This window comes from Saimiri boliviensis, chromosome 1, assembly GCF_048565385.1.
Source record: "Saimiri boliviensis isolate mSaiBol1 chromosome 1, mSaiBol1.pri, whole genome shotgun sequence".
Classification (NCBI taxonomy): domain Eukaryota; kingdom Metazoa; phylum Chordata; class Mammalia; order Primates; family Cebidae; genus Saimiri; species Saimiri boliviensis.
Genome location: NC_133449.1, coordinates 163,890,841 through 163,911,460, shown reverse-complemented (window position 1 = coordinate 163,911,460; position 20,620 = coordinate 163,890,841). Strand labels below are relative to the sequence as shown.

The 20,620-nt window shown below is 38.8% G+C and overlaps 1 protein-coding gene across 6 annotated transcripts in view; it reads left to right on the top strand.

Annotated features, from left to right (window-relative positions):
- The first annotated feature begins 350 nt into the window (after positions 1-350).
- TCERG1 (transcription elongation regulator 1) overlaps positions 351-20,620 on the top strand; it is a 62,684-nt gene continuing 42,414 nt past the window's right edge. For all 6 annotated transcript variants that reach the window (XR_005579072.2, XM_039468033.2, XM_039468030.2 and 3 more), the window contains exons 1-5: positions 351-444; positions 7,744-7,969; positions 9,950-10,102; positions 11,836-12,319; positions 16,522-16,764. Coding sequence is in view for 5 of the 6 variants with exons in the window: in XM_039468033.2 (XP_039323967.2) it covers positions 386-444; positions 7,744-7,969; positions 9,950-10,102; positions 11,836-12,319; positions 16,522-16,764 (1,165 nt within the window). In the remaining variant the exon portion in view is untranslated. The remainder of the gene's footprint in view (positions 445-7,743; positions 7,970-9,949; positions 10,103-11,835; positions 12,320-16,521; positions 16,765-20,620) is intronic.

The window sequence follows — 20,620 nt, the reverse complement described above, 5'->3', positions numbered from 1 at the left end:
CTGAGCGACAACGGGCCAATATGGCTCCACAATGGGCTGTCCTGGCAGCCGACAGACACGTGGCTACCGCAGGCTGAAATGAACGTGGGAGGACCTAGCTCTGCTTACCGCGAGAGGGCGCCGGCGGTTCCTCACTGCTAAAATCTCATTTCCCATAAAGCTCACGAGCCACCAATCAACTAGCTGTCTTCATACCGCTTTCAAAGTCGGCGGGCCCCTTGCCCAGTAGCAAAAAAGATACGGCCTCCATCTCGAAGATTGATGGGAAGACTGGCCAATCATATCCCAGATCTCCGTTACCTCAGCCTCTCTCGTTGGGGATTGACGGTTTTTCTAGCCAATAGAGGACGCCGGGTCGGCGGGTGGATGAACGCGGCTCTCTGTAATGGCGGAGCGTGGTGGGGACGGGGGCGACGGTGAGCGATTCAACCCGGGGGAGCTCAGGTAAGGGACGCTGCCTACCCTCACCTCTCGGGTCACGAGGGCCCCAGAAGCTAGGCCTTCTGTGTGGAGATCCGGGGCGGACGGTGGGCAGCGGAACCGCTGCGGACCGGGGCCGGGACCGCATGGGGTTTAAGAAGGGGGAAGGGGAAGGTGGCTTGAATGAGAGCCGGGCCGGGGCTGGGCCACGGCCTCCCGGGCGTTCTCCGGCTGCTCGCTAGTGCTTTTTCGGGGCTCCGCTGCCCCTCGCGGCCTGCAGCCTGCCGGCCGGGCCCGGTACTCCCGCCTTTGGGCCCCGCCTCGGCCGCGTGTCGCCTGTCTCGGCCGACCTGAGTCCGTCCCCCGGCGGCGTTCCGCTGCGGGCCTGGTTTCCCTTATCGACTTTCCTGCACTCCGCAGTTACTTTCCCGGGACGTCGCGCCGGTTGTGGCTGAGCCTTCTCCACGCCCTTCGCGGCTGTTTGGGCTCCCCACCTTGGCCCTTTCATTTCATCCCCGTCGTCGCTGGTCTTTCTTAACTTGAGGTGGCTTTTCTTCCTTTTTTCATCCCTTTATTCCTTATTCTGTGCTTGTGAGTAACAACGACAGTAGGAACCGCTTTTTAGGCACTTACTGTATGCCAGTAAACCCTTTACTTAGGTTTGTCTCATGTAATCCTCACCAACACCCTTTGGAGTACTTGCTGTTTCCATTTTGCAGGCCACAGACCAGAGGGGTCTTCAGTTGTTACTCGCCCATCTTACAGGTGAGATAACTGAGCCTCGTGGAGGTTAAGTCAGTAGAATAAGATTGCATAGGGGCATTTGTGGCTCCAGGAAGTGGCTGGAACTCAGGCAGTCAGGTTTCAGAGCCTGCCATCTCGATCGGCATTCTGTTCGTCTGCCAGTCATGCGATTTCCCTGAACAGTGCAGTGACCTTTTTTCCCCTGGAACCTCAATGCCTGTGAATTTGTAATTAAAATTTGGTAAAATAAGAGTGACCTGGAGAACTCTGTTGTTAAGTGGTTTTTGTGGAAAAGAGGAGTCATGTTTTATGTGTATTTGGTACTTTTTTTTTCTGGATGGGAGAAATGGCATTTCATATGTTCAGCTCCCATTCTGAATTGTGCTATTGTCAACATTTGAAAATGGAAAAGCAGTGTAGATTATGAAGACTCTGTTCATACTGTCTAGAGCTTAAGGTGAAATTGTGTAAGGAAACGGGTACTGTTATTCAGGGTTTTAGAAGAAGAAAATGCCTTTCAGATTCTGTTGGTTGCACATACAAATCCCTACTTTGGCAGGAACGAAATGTCTTATTTCAGAGACTAATCTGAAATCCTTTAAACTCCATATGTATACAGTATTAATGAGTGATCATGCTGAATTGTCAGGATCTTTCAATATTAGTGATGCCAAGTTTATTCCTGATTTTGGTCTTAAAGGGAGTTTACTTAGCTAATTTCAGATGAATTTATTAGGGAACATTATTTCACATTTTAAACAGTATCTTTCTAAAGCCTTACAAAAAAAGCCATATTAATAAAGCTGTTTATACTTTATTAATAGTCCAGACACTGTCGCAAAACTGATTTGAATAGGGCTTCAGTTTGCAGATGAATTTGCCCTGTAGCAAATATTTTATACCATAGCCTCTTGGATTGGAAGTTGCTTGCAGATCATACTGTACAGATCTTTATTTTAGCATTTTTCATGAAATTAGGTGTTTATGGGGCCTCTTTGATGGCAGAAGTTGGGGCTTAATCTTTGTCTTATATTTGTATCCTGAATGTACTTCATAGTGTGTCTGTCATAACTGCCTGGCAAATGAGATGTTCAGTAGTTATGTTGCAAATAAACGAAGACAGGGGATTTAGAGATACTTCACTTACTGGACTGATGTTTATTGTGTGCTGCTGTGTGTGACAGTTACTGACCTAGGTGCTGGCAGTAGAGCCCAGAACCAGACCAGAAAAAGATGTTTGTCCTGAAGGTGCTTCCAGCTTAAGTAAGAGCCATCTAAATTGTAAACGAAATCAACCCTGTCAAATGATTAAATATGCCTGTAAGTGTGAAGTGACTTATACAAAGTCACTGGGTAGTTGGCAGGGTCTAGGCTAAATCCCATGTCTCCTCACTCACAGTTTATATGATTTGTCCCCCATGTATCAGTAGGATTTTTTAAATTTCTTGCCCCTCCAATTATAGTATTGTCTTTACCATTAAAGAGATTGCATATCTGGAAAGAGTACTTATATTATAGAAAAATACGTTGTTTGCATTTTGATGATCTTGTGAAATATTTTTGTTCTTTCTATTCACGCAATTAGGCTTTTGTTTTTCAGAAAGGTTGTAAGAAGTAGGAATGCAAATCACAATAGATGGAAAATTTATAGACCTTCCAAATGCCATTAAAGTAACTTCCAGAGTTACTATACAAAAGAGTCTTTTGTATAGATCCTTTACCTAGGGCTTTGTTTACCTATTAATACTTAAGATACTTTTGCAATCTAAATTGCCTATATAAAATGAGAATAAGAATATTCTGGTGGTGTCACTGACTAGCTGCCTTAAGAGAATTATTTTTCTGTGGTACCATTTCCTCTGTAAAAATGGTGCCAGGCTTACCTTATTGAGCTGTAATGAGGATTAAAGAGTTAATACAGATAATGTCTCTATAACCATCCTGGTGTATAGGAACTTTACTGTCATTATTAAAACAATAATGTGTTTTAATGTGTTGCAGCAGTATACTAAAGGGAACCATGTACTAGTGGCTAAAGATAATACAGAAGTAAATGAGAGATTTCTTGGCATTTATCATAATTGAAAACTCAAATTGGGGATAATGAGCCTGAGAGGGCCTGGAGAGGCTGGAAGTGGGAGAGCAGTTTGAAGTGACATGTGATCTTGAGGCTGAATAATGAGAAGGAGCTAGTTATGTGAAAATCTGGGGAAGAACATGCCAGGCAATGAGAACAGGAGCAGAGGCTTCAAAGTAATAAACTTTGTATTTGTATTTAAAGGAAAAGATTAGAGTTTGTAGAAAGGTTAACATGGGCCAGGTAATACAGGACCTGATAATAATTATAGTAATAATAGCTAACATTATTACTAAAATACTATTTAACACTTACTAGTACTATTACTATACTAATGTTACAGAAACAGTAATAATAGCTAGTAACTTAGATAACACTTACGTGCTAAGCACTATTCCATGTACTTTATTGGCTCATTTAATCTTCACTACAGGTTCTGGTGAGGTGGTTGTGATGAATCAGTATAATATAAAGAGCTCAGCCCATGTTCTGCACATAATTAAGAAAATGGCAACTTACAGGCTATTCAAGAAAGAAATTATGTGAATTTTGTCACCATTTTAGTATCTGACTTTTGAAAAACGTCACAATTAATAGTGAAATGGCTTTTACAGATAAACACTCTAGGTTTTGTGGGGGAATGAAAGTAATGATAGTTGAAGTAGTTAACTCTGTACCGGGTACCACCCTAAATGTTTCACCAGGATTATCTCACTGAACAGAGCTATCAGAAACTTTTTATTTCTGTTCCTTACTCTTTCACATCTGAGGAAACTCAGACTCAGAAATTATGTAACTAGCCTGACAACAAAAGGCAGAAGCCTAATAGGGCTTTTTTATGGTTCTGGATGTTAAATGCTTAACTTTATGCTGTAACCAGGAAGTGTGAAATTGTACAAAAAATACTGTAGATTTTTTGAAAAAAGGAGAGGCAGGTGGAAAGAAAATCTAAGAGTAGGGTACATTATTAACTCAAGCCTGAAACAAGAGTGTCTTTCATTGGTGGTTAACTCTTTTTTTTGCCCCAAAAGGTTGGACATTCCTTCGGTAACAGTGGCCTCTGTCTTTTGGGGTTGCATATAATTCGAAAAAGACCTTCTGCTTATTTTGATACAATCCATATTCCTCTTTTTTTTTTTTTTTTTTTTTTTTTGAGACAGCCTCTTGCTCTATTGCCCAGGCTGAAATGCAGTGGCACGCTCTCGGCTCTCTGCAGCCTCTACCTCCCAGGTTTCTTCTGTTCTCCTGCCTCAGGTCAGCTTCCCAAGTAGCTGGGATTACAGACATGCACCACCACGCCTGGCTAATTTTTGTATATTTAGTAGAGATGGGGTTTCACCATTTGACCAGGCTGGTCTTGAACTCCTGACCTCAGGTGATCCACCCACCTTGGCCTCCCAAAGTGCTAGGATTACAGGCGTGAACCACTGCGCCAGCCCATATTCCTTTTTAACTCATATTTTCTAATCTTTGGATTGTAGAATCATTTGCAAATTTAATTAAATATACTTGGTTTAGTAGTTCTGGACTTGTTTACAATCCTGGCATAACAAGGATTACACTTGTATCCCTAGTACATAGATCTGTAACAACGATTACACCAGGACTGTAAACAAGTCCAGATTCTTTTTTTTTTAAATTTAAAATTTTTTTTTAAGAGTCTGCTCTGTTGCCCAGGCTGGAGTGCAGTCGTGCAATCTTGGCTCACTGCAACCTCTGTCTCCCAGGGTTCAAGTGATTCTCATGCCTCAACCTCTCAAGTAGCTGGGGCTACAGGCGTGCACCACCATGCTTGGCTAATTTTTGTATTTTTAATAGAGACAGGGTTTTGCCATGTTGGCCAGGCTGGTCTTGAACTCCTGGCTTCAAGTGATCCACCTGCCTCTGCCTCCCAAAATGCTGAGATTTCATGTGTGAGCCACTGCTCCTGGCCTAAATTGGTTCTTTATTAGGAATTTTTTTGGTGTGTGTCAGAATTGAACTATGTAAATTTAGAGAAAGTTCAAAGGGTAATCTATAAGTAGAGAGTTGAATAATGTCAGAAAGTTGAAATGGCCTGGTAAGGAGAGACTATAAGAATGATTATCTTCAAATATATGAAGAATATAGTTGTTAATTCCTCTCCTTAGGACAGAAATACAGATTTGATGTATAATGGAGATTTACAGTAGCTGCTGGGAGTACCATGATAGGTACTCAGTAAATGAGTGAAATTGTAAAAATAATCTTTTTAAGATTCTACATATCCTACTTGGTAGTTTGGGTACAATATCACCTAGGTATTCATTGGTTTATGCAACAAATAGTAATATTAATATTGAGCCCTACTGTGTATAGATCTATGTGCTAGGGATACAAGAATGAACAGAATTCCTACTCTGAAGGAGCATTTGCCTGTGTTTGAATTTATTTTGTTTATTTATTTATTTTTGAGACAGTCTTGCTCTGTTGCCCAGACTGGAGTGCAGTGACGCGATCTTGTCTTAATGCAACCTCCACCTCTTGGGCTCAAGCAATTCTCCTACCTCAGCCTCCCAAGTACCTGAGATTACAGGTGTGTACTACCATGGCCGGCTAATTTTTTTTGTATTTTTCTAGAGATGGGCTTCCACCATGTTGGCGAGGTTGATCTCGAACTTCTGACTTCGAATCATCCGCCTGCCTTGACCACTAGAGTGCTGGGATTATAGGCTTGAGCCAACATGGGCAGCCTCAATCCTGGCTTTAATACTGAACCAGTTGTGTGACCTTGTGCAAGTGACTTCTTTGCTTTCTTCTTTATCTCTAAAGTGAGACTAATAATAATATCCATCTATGAGAGTTGTTTGAATGATTAAGAGAGTTAATACTTGAGCTTAGAGCACTGCCTGGCTCATAGTAAGCACTTTTAAGAGTTAATAATTCTCTTACAAAAACACTTGGGGAAAGAGAGAAAGAGATAGATAATAGTATCCTGTGTTATATTACTTATTTGCTTAAATGCTGTGGAGAAAGTACATTAGGGTGATGAGAATGAGGGTTGGTGGGGCAGTGTGCCCTACAGGAAAAGGCTTTCCCTTTAGATGGAGACTACTAGTGATTGCCTAAGGTATCCCCTCCCTCTTTAAAAACTTTGTATTTGGAAGTAAGTTCAAACTTACAGAATGTAGCAAAAATAAAGCTATGTTAATATTTTACCTCTTCTGCTTTACCATTTGCGTGCATACTCACATCCTCTTTGTTATTCTGAACTGTGAGGGTGAGATACATAGACCTATGGCTTTTTATCCCTCAGTACTTCAGTGTGTATTTTCTAAGAATAGAGATATTATTTTGCTTAACTACACCCCAATTATCAACTTCAAAGATTTGTAGTGATATAATACTTTAATCTGTTGTTCATATTCCAGCATCATTAGTTGATCCAGTAATGTCTTGCAAGGGATTTCCTCTTGTTAGTACAGAATCCAGTCTAGAGTTAAAATTGTGTTGTTATAGGCCTAGCACAGTGGCTCATGCATGTAATCCCAGCACTTTGGGTGGTCAAGTTGTGCGGATTGCCTGAGATCAGGAATTCGAGATCTGTATCTAAAAAGAACCCAAAACTACTATGTCTCTTTAACCTTCTTTAATCTGGAGCATTTCCACAGCATTTCTTTGTCTTTTACGGATAACATTGACATTTCTGAAGAATACACATCCCCCTTTAATAGAAAGAACATTTCTTCCTTATTCTGTGTGTGTCTGATATTTTCCTCATTATTAGATTGAGGTTAGACATTCTTGACTGGAGTAGGTGATGTTGTATCCCTCTCAGTCACACATTATCTGTCTGTCCTTCATAGGTGATAATTAGTTATGATCACCTGGTCAAGGTATTGCCCAGTTTCCGTATATTACGTAGCGTTTGTTTCTTTTTCATCCTCCCATGCAACTTTAAACATCATGTAGGTGGATACTTTAAGACCCCATCCACATAACCTTGTTGCCTAAATTTGTGCCGAGATTCAGCATCCATTGATCATTCATCCAAACTAGGTCATCCATTGGTGTATTTTTTTTTTTTTTTTTTTTTTTTTTTTTTTTTTTAGTTGGAGTCTTGCTCTGTCGCCCAGGCTGGGGTGCAGTGGCACAATTTTGGCTCACTGCAACCTCTGCCTCCCGGGTTCCGGTGGTTTTCCTGCCTCAGCCTCCCAAGTAGCTGGAATTAAGGCGTGTGCCTCTATGCCTGGCTAATTTTAGTATTTTTAGTAGAGATGGGGTTTCACCATGTTGGCCAGGCTAGTCTCAAACTCCTGACTTCAGGTGATCACCCACCTCGGCTTCCCAAAGTGCTGGGATTACTGGCATGAGCCACCACACCCGGCCCATTGATGCAGTTTTTATCGTGATGGTTGCAAAATGATGACTTTCCAAATTCCACTTAGACTTAAGAACCTTTTAAATTTGATGTAATTAGAAATTAGTAGCAACACATTTGTAATTTTAGGAAAGAAAAATTTATTTATTGCTTTCCCATGCAGGATGGCCCAACAGCAGGCCTTGAGGTTCCGAGGTCCGGCTCCCCCACCAAATGCAGTGATGCGAGGCCCTCCACCTCTGATGCGGCCTCCTCCACCTTTTGGTATGATGCGAGGCCCTCCTCCACCACCACGGCCCCCCTTTGGACGTCCTCCTTTTGATCCTAATATGCCGCCAATGCCTCCTCCAGGAGGGATACCTCCACCTATGGGCCCTCCACACCTCCAGGTAAAGAATGTAGAGGTTGTCATTTCTTTGTTGGCATCATTATCAATATTATATATGGGTTTTGACTTAAAAGCTTATATTCTTATATAGTTTCAGTTTATAGTAAAATGGGGAACTAAAGAGAAGTGTTATTATTTTCAGTGTTATTATTTTCAATGAAGAATGAGCTTTGGGTAAGCAGGGAACTAAAGAGAAGATCCATATATTGATATGTTGCTTCTAAGGCAGTGGTAGCAGTAATTACTTTGGAAATTCAGAATGGGACTTTAGACAGCGATAGAGAAGTCTGTATAAAACCCGGATTCAGTGGTTTTTTACCTCCCTCTCTGAATTGGCTTTGGTGATGCATCTTCTTTATGGGAAATGAAGTTTGAAATCTTAAGATATTTTTGAGTGGAGAAAATGTATTTTCAATGTGTATGTTGCCAGCAAGTCTAAAAATATATGTATATATATTCCTGAGTAGTTCTTCTCCCCAGAAATGATGCCTAGGATAGAATCTGGAAAGTGACAGCAAACACATTTTGTAAGCACGTAGTTGATTTTTTTTTTCTCCTCTTAGCGGGGCCGGGGGAGCGGAAATAGGATTATCTTATGATTTTTGAGAAATATTTATAATGGGATTTCTTTAAATAAAAATATTTGTGGTATTTTAATCTGGAGCATATATCCCTCTCCGGTATATCTAGGCTTTTTGTCTGAAGTGAGGTCATGAAAGTATCAACTATCAGATATCTCATTTTGGGATTGTATTCTTTTTATTTGAGTATGTATCTATGTTTTCTTAGTTTAGCCTATATAATTCTGAAACCAAATAAATACAGTGGTATCGTCTGTCTTCCATTCGTTTAGACAATGAAGAAAGAATTATACTAAAAATAGAAAAAGGCAATGCTGTGCTGTTTAAGTGATGTTAACTCAGTTTAGATAGGGTTGTGGTTATGGAACAGATGGGTTTTAATACTTTGCTCAATAATTTTATGGCCTTCCTAATAACAGATAGCCTCTCCTTTAAACACACTGTTAAATGGTTTTATACTTGATTCAAGGTTAGAATAAGAAATAGCTTTTTGACTTACTCATTCTGGTATAACCTGTAGCATGTGAATTTGTTCTCATTTGTGCCTTTAAGAGTTAAACATACTTGTGGAATATTATAAAATGTAATGGACTAATGTAACCCTCTCATTGAAATATGTCAAATGTTGTGCTGAAATACTCCCTTATGTTGTCATGCTTTTCTTCGTCTAGGATAATTGTGTGGCTTTATATTAAACCCAAGTGATTTCCAGCTGAGGGCTCGTGAAACATATTTAGAATAGATATTTTATATAACATGGATCTAGTGTGCTGACGCTTGAAAGATACTCAGCTGAATCCAACACATATTAGAGAATGGGAAAGAAATTTTTAGGAAAATAAAGTACAGCTTCACATTAATAGCATAGTTTCAGTACCATTATCCGGATTAAGGTGCTTCAGATAATTGAATTTTAATGTTACATATAGATTATAGAGGAAATCTTTTAAATCCCTGCTCAATGTTTTTATAATGTCATAATGTCAAATTTTTAATTTTGAAACTCATTTTTATGCACAGTGAAAACTTTTCCTTGAAGGATTCTTCAAGAAGCTGTGGAGACATTGATGTGCCTGGTATTAAAACAGGATATAAAAATCAATTAAAAAAAAAGTCATCCAGCATCCTGTGTGTGAAAAGCAGATCATGTAGAAAGGAGAAAGCAAAATTCACTGACAGTGTTGTAACCCAGAGTTGACCACTGTTAGGAGTTTGATGTTTTTCTTTCTAGTTTATTTAGTAATTTTTGTTGCAGGTATTTTTCTTCTACGACGGGTGAATGTATTTGAACAGACTATAAAACTAGTTTCTCTTACAGTGTTTTACTTTTGAGTAGAATTCAGTAATGCTTTGGAGGAAGAGTAATTAAAGCGACCATTACTGTTCTTGTGAATTAACAGAGACCACCTTTCATGCCTCCACCCATGAGTTCCATGCCTCCTCCTCCGGGTATGATGTTTCCACCAGGAATGCCTCCTGTGACTGCTCCTGGTACTCCAGCACTACCTCCTGCGGAGGAGATATGGGTTGAAAATAAAACTCCAGATGGGAAGGTAAATTATAAAATATATTTAAGTTGTCATCTTGTTGACAAGAGTAAAAGTTAAAGAGTTCTGGCAGGTTGAGATCAGTGTTATTATTTTCAATGAAGAATGAACCTTGGGTAAGCAGGGAATGGGGTAAGACTCCAGGAGAAGCTGACTGATTAAACTTTTGTGGAGCAGATACAGGGGTGCCTGGACTGCTAACACACATTTATCTATGATTCTGGAAGCTTCTAGTCACATTGGTACCATCTGCCTAGCACAAGCGTCCCCAAACTACGGCCCACGGGCTGCATGCGTCCCCCTGAGGCCATTTATCTGGCCCCCCGCCACACTTCAGGAAGGGGCACCTCTTTCATTGGTGGTCAGTGAGAGGAGCACAGTATGTGGCGGCCCTCCAACGGTCTGAGGGACAGTGAACTGGCCTCCTGTGTAAAAGTTTGGGGACGCCTGGCCTAGCACATACCAAATTCCAGGCTCCTAGAAGGAAAGCAGGTGTTCAGCATAAACTGCATTGTTTGCATAACTGGTTTAGGCACACTGAGCCATTCTTATCAACAAGGGAATGGCAACAACCTCCGGAAATCCGAGTTCTGAGACTCCAGATAAGGGCCAGCAGGGCTTTCTAAAGATACCTGTCTCAGGTCTGTTATGTTAAATTTCTGCATAAAATATAACATTGGTTTTCTTTTGTATGTGTTAAAAATACAGTGTGCTCATTATAGAAAATTGGTCTGTGGGGTGGAATTACTTATTTTTTGTTGTGTGTATGTGTGTGTGTTTTTTTTTAGACGAAGTTTCACTTTGTTGCCCAGGCTAGTGTGCAGTAGCGCAATCCGCCGCCTGGGTTCAAGTGATTCTCCTGTCTCAGCCTCCCAAGTAGTTGGGAATACAGGTACCTGCCATTATGCCTGGCTAATTTTTGTATTTTTAGTAGAGATGGGGTTTCACCCACCTCAGCCTTCCAGAGTGCTGGGATTACAGGCATGAGCCACCATGCCCAGCCGTAAGTTATTTTAATTTTTTAAATTAAATTGAATTTTTTTTTTTTTTTTTGAGACAGAGTCTCATGCTGTCGCCCAGGCTGGAGTGCAGTGGTATAATCTCAGCTCACTGCAACCTCTGCCTCTTGAGTTTAAACGATAATCTTCTGCCTCAGCTTCCCATGTAGCTGGGATTACAGGTGCCCGCCATCACACCCTGCTAATTTTTGTATTTTTTAGTAGAGACAGGGTTTCACCATGTTGGCCAGGTTGGTGTCGAACTCTTGACCTCAGGCGATTTGCTTGCTTCACCTTCCCAAAGTGCTGAGATTACACGTGTGAGTGACCACACCTGACTATTTTTTATTTTTGAGATGGAGTCTCCCTCTGTCGTCCAAACGGGAGTGCAGTGGCGTGATCTCTGCTCACTGCAACCTCCGCTGCCAGGGTTCAAGCGATTCTTTTGCCTCAGCCTCCCAAATAGCTGGGATTACAGGTACCTGCCACTACGCCCAGCTAATTTTTTTGTATTTTTAGTAGAGATGGGGTTTCACCATGTTGGCCAGACTAGTCTCAAACTCGTGACCTCAAGTGATCCACCTGCCTCTTCTTCCCAAAGTGCTAGGATTACAGGCATGAGCCGCTACTCCTGGCCCTAAGTTATTTTTGGTAGCTTTAAAGAGAAAATACGGTTTCATTATTGCTTTTAAAAATAATTGGCAGATTTTATGATACCATTGATTTTTGCTTCCTCTGCAGGTTTATTATTATAATGCTCGGACACGTGAATCTGCATGGACCAAGCCAGATGGAGTTAAGGTTATTCAGCAATCAGAACTGACACCTATGCTTGCAGCCCAGGCACAGGTTCAGGCTCAAGCCCAGGCCCAGGCTCAGGCCCAGGCTCAGGCTCAGGCCCAGGCCCAGGCTCAGGCCCAGGCTCAGGCTCAGGCTCAGGCCCAGGCCCAAGCCCAGGCTCAGGCCCAGGCCCAAGCTCAAGCCCAGGCCCAGGCCCAGGCCCAGGCCCAGGCCCAGGCTCAGGCTCAGGCTCAGGCACAAGCACAGGCCCAGGCCCAGGCCCAGGCCCAGGTCCAGGCGCAAGTGCAAGCACAAGCAGTTGGAGCTTCCACCCCTACGACCAGTAGCCCAGCACCTGCAATATCCACTTCAACGTCATCATCCACCCCTTCCTCTACCACTTCTACCACAACAACTGTTACTTCAGTTGCGCAGACAGTATCAAGTGAGTACCACTCTGCATGTGTTTTTTATAGGGACTGGAGACATGAACAAGTAGGGGGCCGCATTTCATATTGATGCCAGTGTTTCTGCTGTTATCATTTAATACCAGAATTACTTAAAATACATTTTTGACAAGAAAACTTTTGGGTTAGAGAAAAACAGGAATTTATATTAATAGGAGAAATTATTTGCCCAGTTGTAGTTCATGAAGCTAAATTGAGAAAGTGCAGTTTGCTATTCTGCTTGGCCAACAGTAATGCCAGGCATTGTGGGTTTGCAAAATAAGTGTAAATCTTGGTCCCTACCTTACAGAGTTTCCAGTGTTCCTAATCGAGGAGGCAAGAATAACACATGTGAAACAATCAGAAAATGGTGTGCAAAACTGTACAGTGAAAAAGGTGTAAGAATTTGAGAGGCGGAGAAATGAGTGGGTGGAGTACATGGGTATTTATCATGAAGGAAACAGAGTAGAGTTTAAGTAGGTTCACAGGTAAGGAAAGGATTTTCGGACAGGAGAAGCAACATGACTAAATGTCAGGAAAAATGATAAATTTAGTTTATGGGGTTTTTACGAAACTTCTGTGGTAAGGGGGTTTTATTTTGAAGGGTCTTAAGAACTAGGGAACTAGGTGAGACCCACTGGGGGCCTGTATAAATGCAGCATTTTGGAAGGTTTTTTTTTTTTTGGTGTTGGTTTTTTGGGTGGTGATGAAATCAGGGGGGTTTATTAGGAACTCAGTAATCTGTTTTAGAGCTGGGGTAGTTTCTACAATGAGATGTGGGTAGGTGAATTGTTGAGCTACCATAGAAGGGAGTAGTCAGAAAGGCAGGAGAATTTCCAGCTATAAACTCATAGAGGCCCAAAGAGGAGAACTTTTCTGAAAAGAAAAGTTGATTAATAGATTTCAGGGATGAAGAGAGGACCACAACTATTAATTTGCTTTAAATATTGTCATTAATATGACAGTATTGCTTCTTTTTGTTGTTTTTTTCTTTTCTTTTTTTGTGTTAATATATGGATGTTGCTCCTTTTACTCTGCACGTTGAGACTAAGCCCGAAAGTACTTAAATAATGATTTTTTTGATTTGATTATTTGTTATGGCACTGGTCTGAAGATATAGCTATCCTAACAGTATGATTATAATTTATGTTGCTTTACTACGGGATAATAGATGAGAATAAAGAAAAAATGGTGTTTTTTTTGTTTTGTTTTGTTTTTTTTTTTGTGGTTACTTCAGGGACCTGGGAATTATTAGTGTGTAAGAAATCATAGAGAAATTAATTCACATGGGCTTCAAATTTGAATTTATTTTATTGATTAAAAAACAACTAAAGAAGTAGAGTAAGATACATGTATGGGGATAGTCTTCCTTTTAATGGTTTTTAGATATTTTGGAGTGAGAAATGTACTGAACAGGAAAACGTAAATAGTGTTTTACAAGTTTGTTTTCTTTTGTAGCTAAGGTGAATTTTGATAAAAAAATTTGGCAGTTGTACTAGCTAGCTTGTTAAGGGTCTTTACCTTTTTATAGGCTTAGTGCTTCCCAAACATCTATGGCAAGGCAGGAGACTACCAGTTTTTATGGGTGGACCTGTGGCAGTAATGGGAAAAGGGTATTTATAAAAACAATGTAGCTTGTGGAGGCTCTGTGTTGCTTAATTGGGTTTTCTTTCCTGCACATTCTTAGAAAGGAGAAATAGTAGTGGTTCATTTTGTTTTAAGAAATGTAATTAGCTAGATAATTTAACCATCCTATATATAGTCCATTTCTGTTTTCAGAGTGGTGTGTCAGTAAGCTCATAGCTGTCTTATGTCCTGTTTGTCAGTTTTGCTCTATTCTTCAGTATTTGGAAGGCCTTTATTCCCAGAACTATAAAATAGCAAAATCATACCCTTTTTACTGCTTTTAAACATCAATTTTGATGTCGTCTACGTATTCCAGTGTCTGTTTTTATATTACTTCAGTATCATTAAGTGTCATCATACTACAGTCTTAATATTTCTCCGTCTATTATATATAGTCCCTTGTCTTTTTTGGTGAAGATCTGAGCCCGGGTTAGTGTAGTTTGAGGCCTAGTGCTTCACTAGTTACTTTAGCAAATGAAGTTCGTAGGAGTTTACCCATTAAAGTTTTAGATACCATTCTTGCAGTTTCCCCTTTAATTACTTTATTGCTTTTGTCCTTTTCCTCTCATGACTCATGGCTACTAACCAAATTCAAAAAAAGCTGTGCTGGAAAGTAAGAGGAATGAATTGAGTAAATATTTTTTGTCATCTCCATTGGTGTTCTTTTCCACTTGAAATCTGGTGCCCTTATTTATTTTCTTGACTGTAGTACTTTGGGTCATAATTTTAGCAATTATCTGAATATTATTATAATTTTAAAATTTTAGTTTTCTGAACTAAAATTAGATCTATGGTGTAAATGGGACTAAAAATTAAGAATTTCTTTTAATCCCAGTTGAGCATAAACTCATATTGTGCAAGTTTGTGAAAAATGAAGAAATCCTACTTCTCAGGGAAGTTGGGAACAATAACTAGATATATTTTCAGCCATTATAGTAGATTACAAATGCTAAATGGTATATGTATGGGACTGGGCAAATGTTGCATGTACTTTGTATTTTTCACACTGTTATAAAATTATATTAATATGATACTGTACCCTAAGGCTAGGTCTATGCTAGACCAACAATTCATTCCTGGGCCCCTGAAGATACTTGTTTGGCCCTGCTGTCTATTTAGCCAAGGTGAGTCCGTCATTAACAAGTATGAAATTGCTCACATCTTCCCAGCCTAAGTGAGTTTTTTTATTATTAGAAGTTAGAAAAAGATACTGAGAGATTTTGTTGTCAGTTGGATTATTGGGTGGTTTTTATTAAACAGTGTGCTTTTGTTTAGAATAAAATTGGCATAAAGATTGGGAAAGCACTGTTTTCATTTTATTTCATTTGACAAATTCATTCTTAGTCCAATACAGGTAGACATTTTTTTCTTTACATCAAAACAAGATGAAGTATTTGTTACTAATGAAATACCAAAATGCATTTTATTTAGGTACTAGGTGGGTTATGAATAAATAACAAAATTGTTTTGTAATATGTGAGAACTGAATTTTTTTAAAAGTATGAAATAAGGATTTTTTTGGGGGATGGAATGTTTTATTTTTGATATTTAAAAATAATGTGTTAGCAGAACCCAAATGATCCTGAATTTCACATTTTCCTGGTCTCTCACAAGGGAAACCTCAGTTTAAAAAAATTTCATTTTTGAAAAATAATGAGAGAAACCTGAGTTGTTTTTGATTCCATTCATTCATATCCCGTAAGCCATTAGTTAATTGCTTATCTTTTTCTCTCTGTTCTTCCTTTTCTTCCTATGCATCTATGAGGTGAATTCCTCAAATGAACACTGCTTATTACTCTTCTATGCAGTAACCTTGAGTTTGCCGTATACCCCTTTTACCTTCATGAAGTCACACAAATGTGAATGCATTCTTATAAAAAATTCGAACTCTAACGAAACATGTATATTAGTAGTAAAATGTGAAGTAGGCATACACAGAGGTTAACTAGTATTAATGTATTTATGCTTGTATTCTAGATCATTTTCTCTATATTTACATAAGGTCTGCCCTTTTCCTACCCAGTTACATGCATATTCCTTAGCCTTTTGTTCAAGGCTTTCCAATTTTTGCTTCTGGCCTACCTTTCCAGCCACACAACCCCCTGGTTTTGTTGGTAGGCCTAGTGTTTCACTCGTTAACTGCTTGTCTTCAATTTTCTAAACAGTTCCATTTTGTTCTTTACTCCTTGTCCTTATTCATACTTTTCTCACTAGCTTCACTAGCTTAGTTTTTTCTTCTATCCCCCTTCTGCTATTTTCCTTGTTGAAATCTTAATCTTTCAAGGCTCAGCATCCCAATGTATAATTTTCTATACCATCTCACGGTTACAAATGTTCTTTGGATCTTGATTTATACCCCTGAAACATATGTTTATCCCATTTTACTTCGTATTTATTTTTTATGTTTCATTTAACTATTTTCAAACTTGTTGAAGATGAGACCTTTTGACAAATTTCTTGCAGTGCGTAGAATGGTCCCTTAAATACTTGAATTACTGAATGCATGAATGATGAATGAATATTGTAAACTGATTTATGAAGGAGTGATACATGTTTTTGTTTTATCTTTTATCAGCACCCACAACACAAGATCAGACCCCAAGTTCTGCTGTTTCAGTTGCCACGCCTACAGTTAGTGTTTCAGCTCCTGCTCCTACAGCCACACCTGTGCAAACTGTTCCCCAGCCGCACCCTCAGACGTTACCTCCTGCTGTTCCTCACTCAGTACCTCAGCCAACAACAGCAATACCTGCTTTTCCACCAGTAATGGTACCTCCGTTTCGTGTTCCCCTTCCTGGCATGCCAATTCCACTTCCAGGTAAACCAACAGATTGTAATGGTCTTTCCAGCTATGTTTTCATATTGTCAGTTAGTTTGTTCTCATGTGTCTGTTGCGTTTGGAATTTGCCTTGAATCTCGCCTGTTTGAAACGTTTTTGAAAGATTCATGGCTAAGTGCAATATTTTCTCTTAAGTTTTGGTAAATGTCCTTTTTTTGTTGTTGTTTACATGTCCTAAAATTAGAGCCAAATTTAAAGCTACACTTATTTTGGATGATGGCCTCAGTGAGTTAAAAATGATCATCTTTTCATGTAAATAATGTTCTAAATGCAATAATTTTGAAGGATTGAATCTATGAAGTTGAGAAATCACATCATAATAGCTAACACAAGTTGGATGATTTATATATAGTGCACTGTTGTAAATACTTCACATACATTAACTCCTTTAATTTTCACAACCATCTTATGAGATAGGTACACAGACAGGTTAAATGACTTGCCTAACGTCATATAGCTAATAAGTGATGATGTTGACATTTGAGCCTGTGCCCTCCACATCCAAATAGTAAGCTCTTTTAACTATGTTAATACTGGAAAGAAAATGTCAGTGACTTAACTATAGAACATTTCATGTAAAACAGGAACTAGAAGATTTCTTTGTAACAATTATGAAGTAAAGCATAATGTGCATCATTTAAAAGTTTAAACTGTTTTGGTGAATTAATGTGTTTTGTTATCTTAAGAGAAATCATTAAAACTAGAGAAAGAATTAAAAGTTTGTGGAGTGGAATTCTTGCCCTAGGGTTTAAACAGTGATAGTGCTGGGCATTCCAAATTTGAATGCATTAGTTTTTGTCAAGCACATTTGATCCCTGATACATGGTTCATTCTCCTTGTATTATAGTTGACAATATTGATACGTTAGAGAAGTCAGGTTCACAGGGTTAGTTTGTAGCAAAAATAAATAGAACCTAGCCTTCTTGTCTCTCAAGTTCACATTCCACGCACTTATTGCTACTTTTTTATAATAGTTTCTGTGTAAGAATAAAGTTGTGATGCAGCTGTTTCTTAGATTAGCATACATCTTAGTTATCTCCATTACACGAGTTGTCTTTTTCTTTGTGACCACTCTGAAAAGGACACACTTAGATATAACTTGTCAAGAAAGAAATAAAAAATTTCTGGTATTTTTTTGATTTGGAAAACCTATTATACATTGTTGAGGTAGTGTTAGCTAATTAAATGCCCAATATGTGATGTTTAAGAAATTCAAATCATTTAAAAATGAGGAAAAAAACGTTTTCTCTGCTATTCAGGATTATCTGTTTTCTAGATTAAATTTAAGACAAGCAGCTGGATACTTTTCTCTGTATGCAATTTTTCCGAGAAAACTAAGTGATAGGTGGAGAATAACTTGGTATTTGTCACAACCTCTTGTAATTTTGGTCTCCTTTAGGATTAAGACAGTATTAAGACCAGATCGTGGAGTCTGAGTGATCTGAAGGAGTTGGGGTTGTTAATTTTGTAGAGAGAAGATTGAGAGGTAGCATGATAATGTTGTTGAAGTATTTTGAAAGGCTGTCATTTGAACAACTTTTGCTTTTCTTTAGAGATTCCTATTAGGACTAATAGATGAAAGGCACACAATAGCAAAATTTATTTCCATAGAAAGTGGAAGTTTGTCACAATAAAATCCCTCTGGCTGTAGCTTCATTTTGATGTCATATTTTCCCCTGATCCTTGCTTCATCATTAAAAAAACTCGAACAGGTGGTGGTGACCATTTGAGTCACCAAATGAAGCAATGCCTGTGAAGTTTGGCAGTAGAGCGCATTCAATAAGAAGCAGCCGTTAGTGACATTTTGGGGGTCAGTTGGAAGAGAACTTGAATTGGATAGTCTAAGATTTCTTTGGAGAGTGTGAGTGCCATAGAAAGTGATATATTAGTATCAAATATTAGTTTGTTAAGACTTTTTGATATTAATATTTATTCACTTTTCTCATTTTGCTTTTTAATTGAGTCCTACAAGATGTTTAACAAAAAACAAGGACAAAGAAGACTAGTTTTTCTCCTCTCAAATCTTTGGTAATAGGAACAATGAGATCTGTGTCTTTCTGTTTTTCTCTTTTAATTCAACTCAGAAATAAGGTGAACAGGAGGGAGTTGTGTGTACTTTATCTTGGAGGCTTAATTTCTATTTTAAATAGAATTGTCTGGCTCTAATGAGGATGATTAAGGAAGGGATAGTCAAACAAGATGAAGGGAAGGAGTGGAAGAATTAGGTAAAATACAAGAGTAGGAGGTAGAGTTTGGAGATAGATGAGTCTAGGATTATAGGAGTTCTACTTTTTTTTTTTTTTTTTTTTTTTTTTTGAGACAGAGTCTCGCTCTGTTGCCAGGCTGGAGTACAGTGGTGTGATTGTGGCTCACTGCAACCTACCCCTCCTGAGTTCAATTGATTTTCCCGCCTCAGTCTCCTGAGTAGCTGGGACTACAGGCGCAAACCATCATGCCTAGCTAAGTTTTGTAATTTTTAGTAGAGGTGGGGTTTCTCCATGTTGACCAGGGTGGTCTCGATCTGCTGACCTTGTGATCCACCTGCCTCAGCCTCCCATAGTGCTGGGATTACAGACGTGAGCCACTGCTCCTGGCCCAGTGTATCTTTTTAGCATGAGAAGAAACATCAACTTTCTATATGGTCTGTATGTTGATAGTCAAATAGAAGAGTTGTGTTAGCTCAATTGGTTTTTAATAATGGTGTTTAAGCCTGCTTATGAATAGATTTTGATTTTATTCTGTGTAAGTTGTATAGTTAAAATTATTTATTGGAAGATGGTTTTGCAGAACAGTCTTTAAAAGTTCATATATTCATAAGAATTGAATTTCCTGTGCTGAGTTCAACAGGTTCAGTGCTCCTGCAGATGGCAGCATTTATACTAATTAAACTTAATACATGCTATAACCAAATGAATTTTTCCATTGCTTTCTTTCAACATTAGGGAAAATAAAATGATACATACAGCTTTATTCAGCATGCTTTCAGATCCAATGTTTTTATTTTAGTTTAAAAGTTAATAGAAAATTTGTTCATTATATAACAGTAATTAAGAAATAAAGGTATTTGTCAATAATTGACACTATTTTTGTGTGTGTGTGTTAACATAGTTAAATTGTATACAAACCCAGGAGTTTAATTTTACTTTTAGTCTCAGAGGTAGGAGACATTTCTTTCCTGTCCTTTAGTGGGGAAAATAGTTGACTTTTAAAATTTTTATGGGTACCAAACTAAGCTTAGTTTTTTTCAGCTGAAAAAAAGTAAAAATTATTGTCCCTATACTTTTCTTCAGACTTTGGCCTTTTCCTTTAAAAGTTTTTTTGAATTCACTTTTAATTTTCTCAGTTAATCAGTCTTAGTTTTCCAGCTTTTCTCTTCATTCCCTTTTAAAAAAATCACCATTGTAATGCGTCATGATGACTCTTCATTCTTCCAAGAACTGTACATAATTTTCATTCTTTAATGCAAGTACTGCTTCTTTAGTCAGCTTAAATGATAGTTACTGCAGCTATCAGCCCATATAGTTAGTGATATTAAAGGGACTGTGTGTTTCTTAATGTTTGTTTTAGCCTGCTTCCACAGTGTTCCAAGCCCATGGGGTTCTATAGTGCAGGCACTAAACATGGATATTTTGTTGTTAGTGAAATGCTACCTTTCTCTTCATCTTTGCCTTTCTTTTATTTAAAGTATTATTTGCAGTGGAATATTTGGATCCATCTCATACCTTACTTTACTCTCCTCATCACCCCTCTTTGTCCTATATTGTATAGCTTATTCCTTTTCTGCTTCTGCATGGTTGTACTCCATGCCTCAGCTCCTGCATGTAGTTTCAACTCA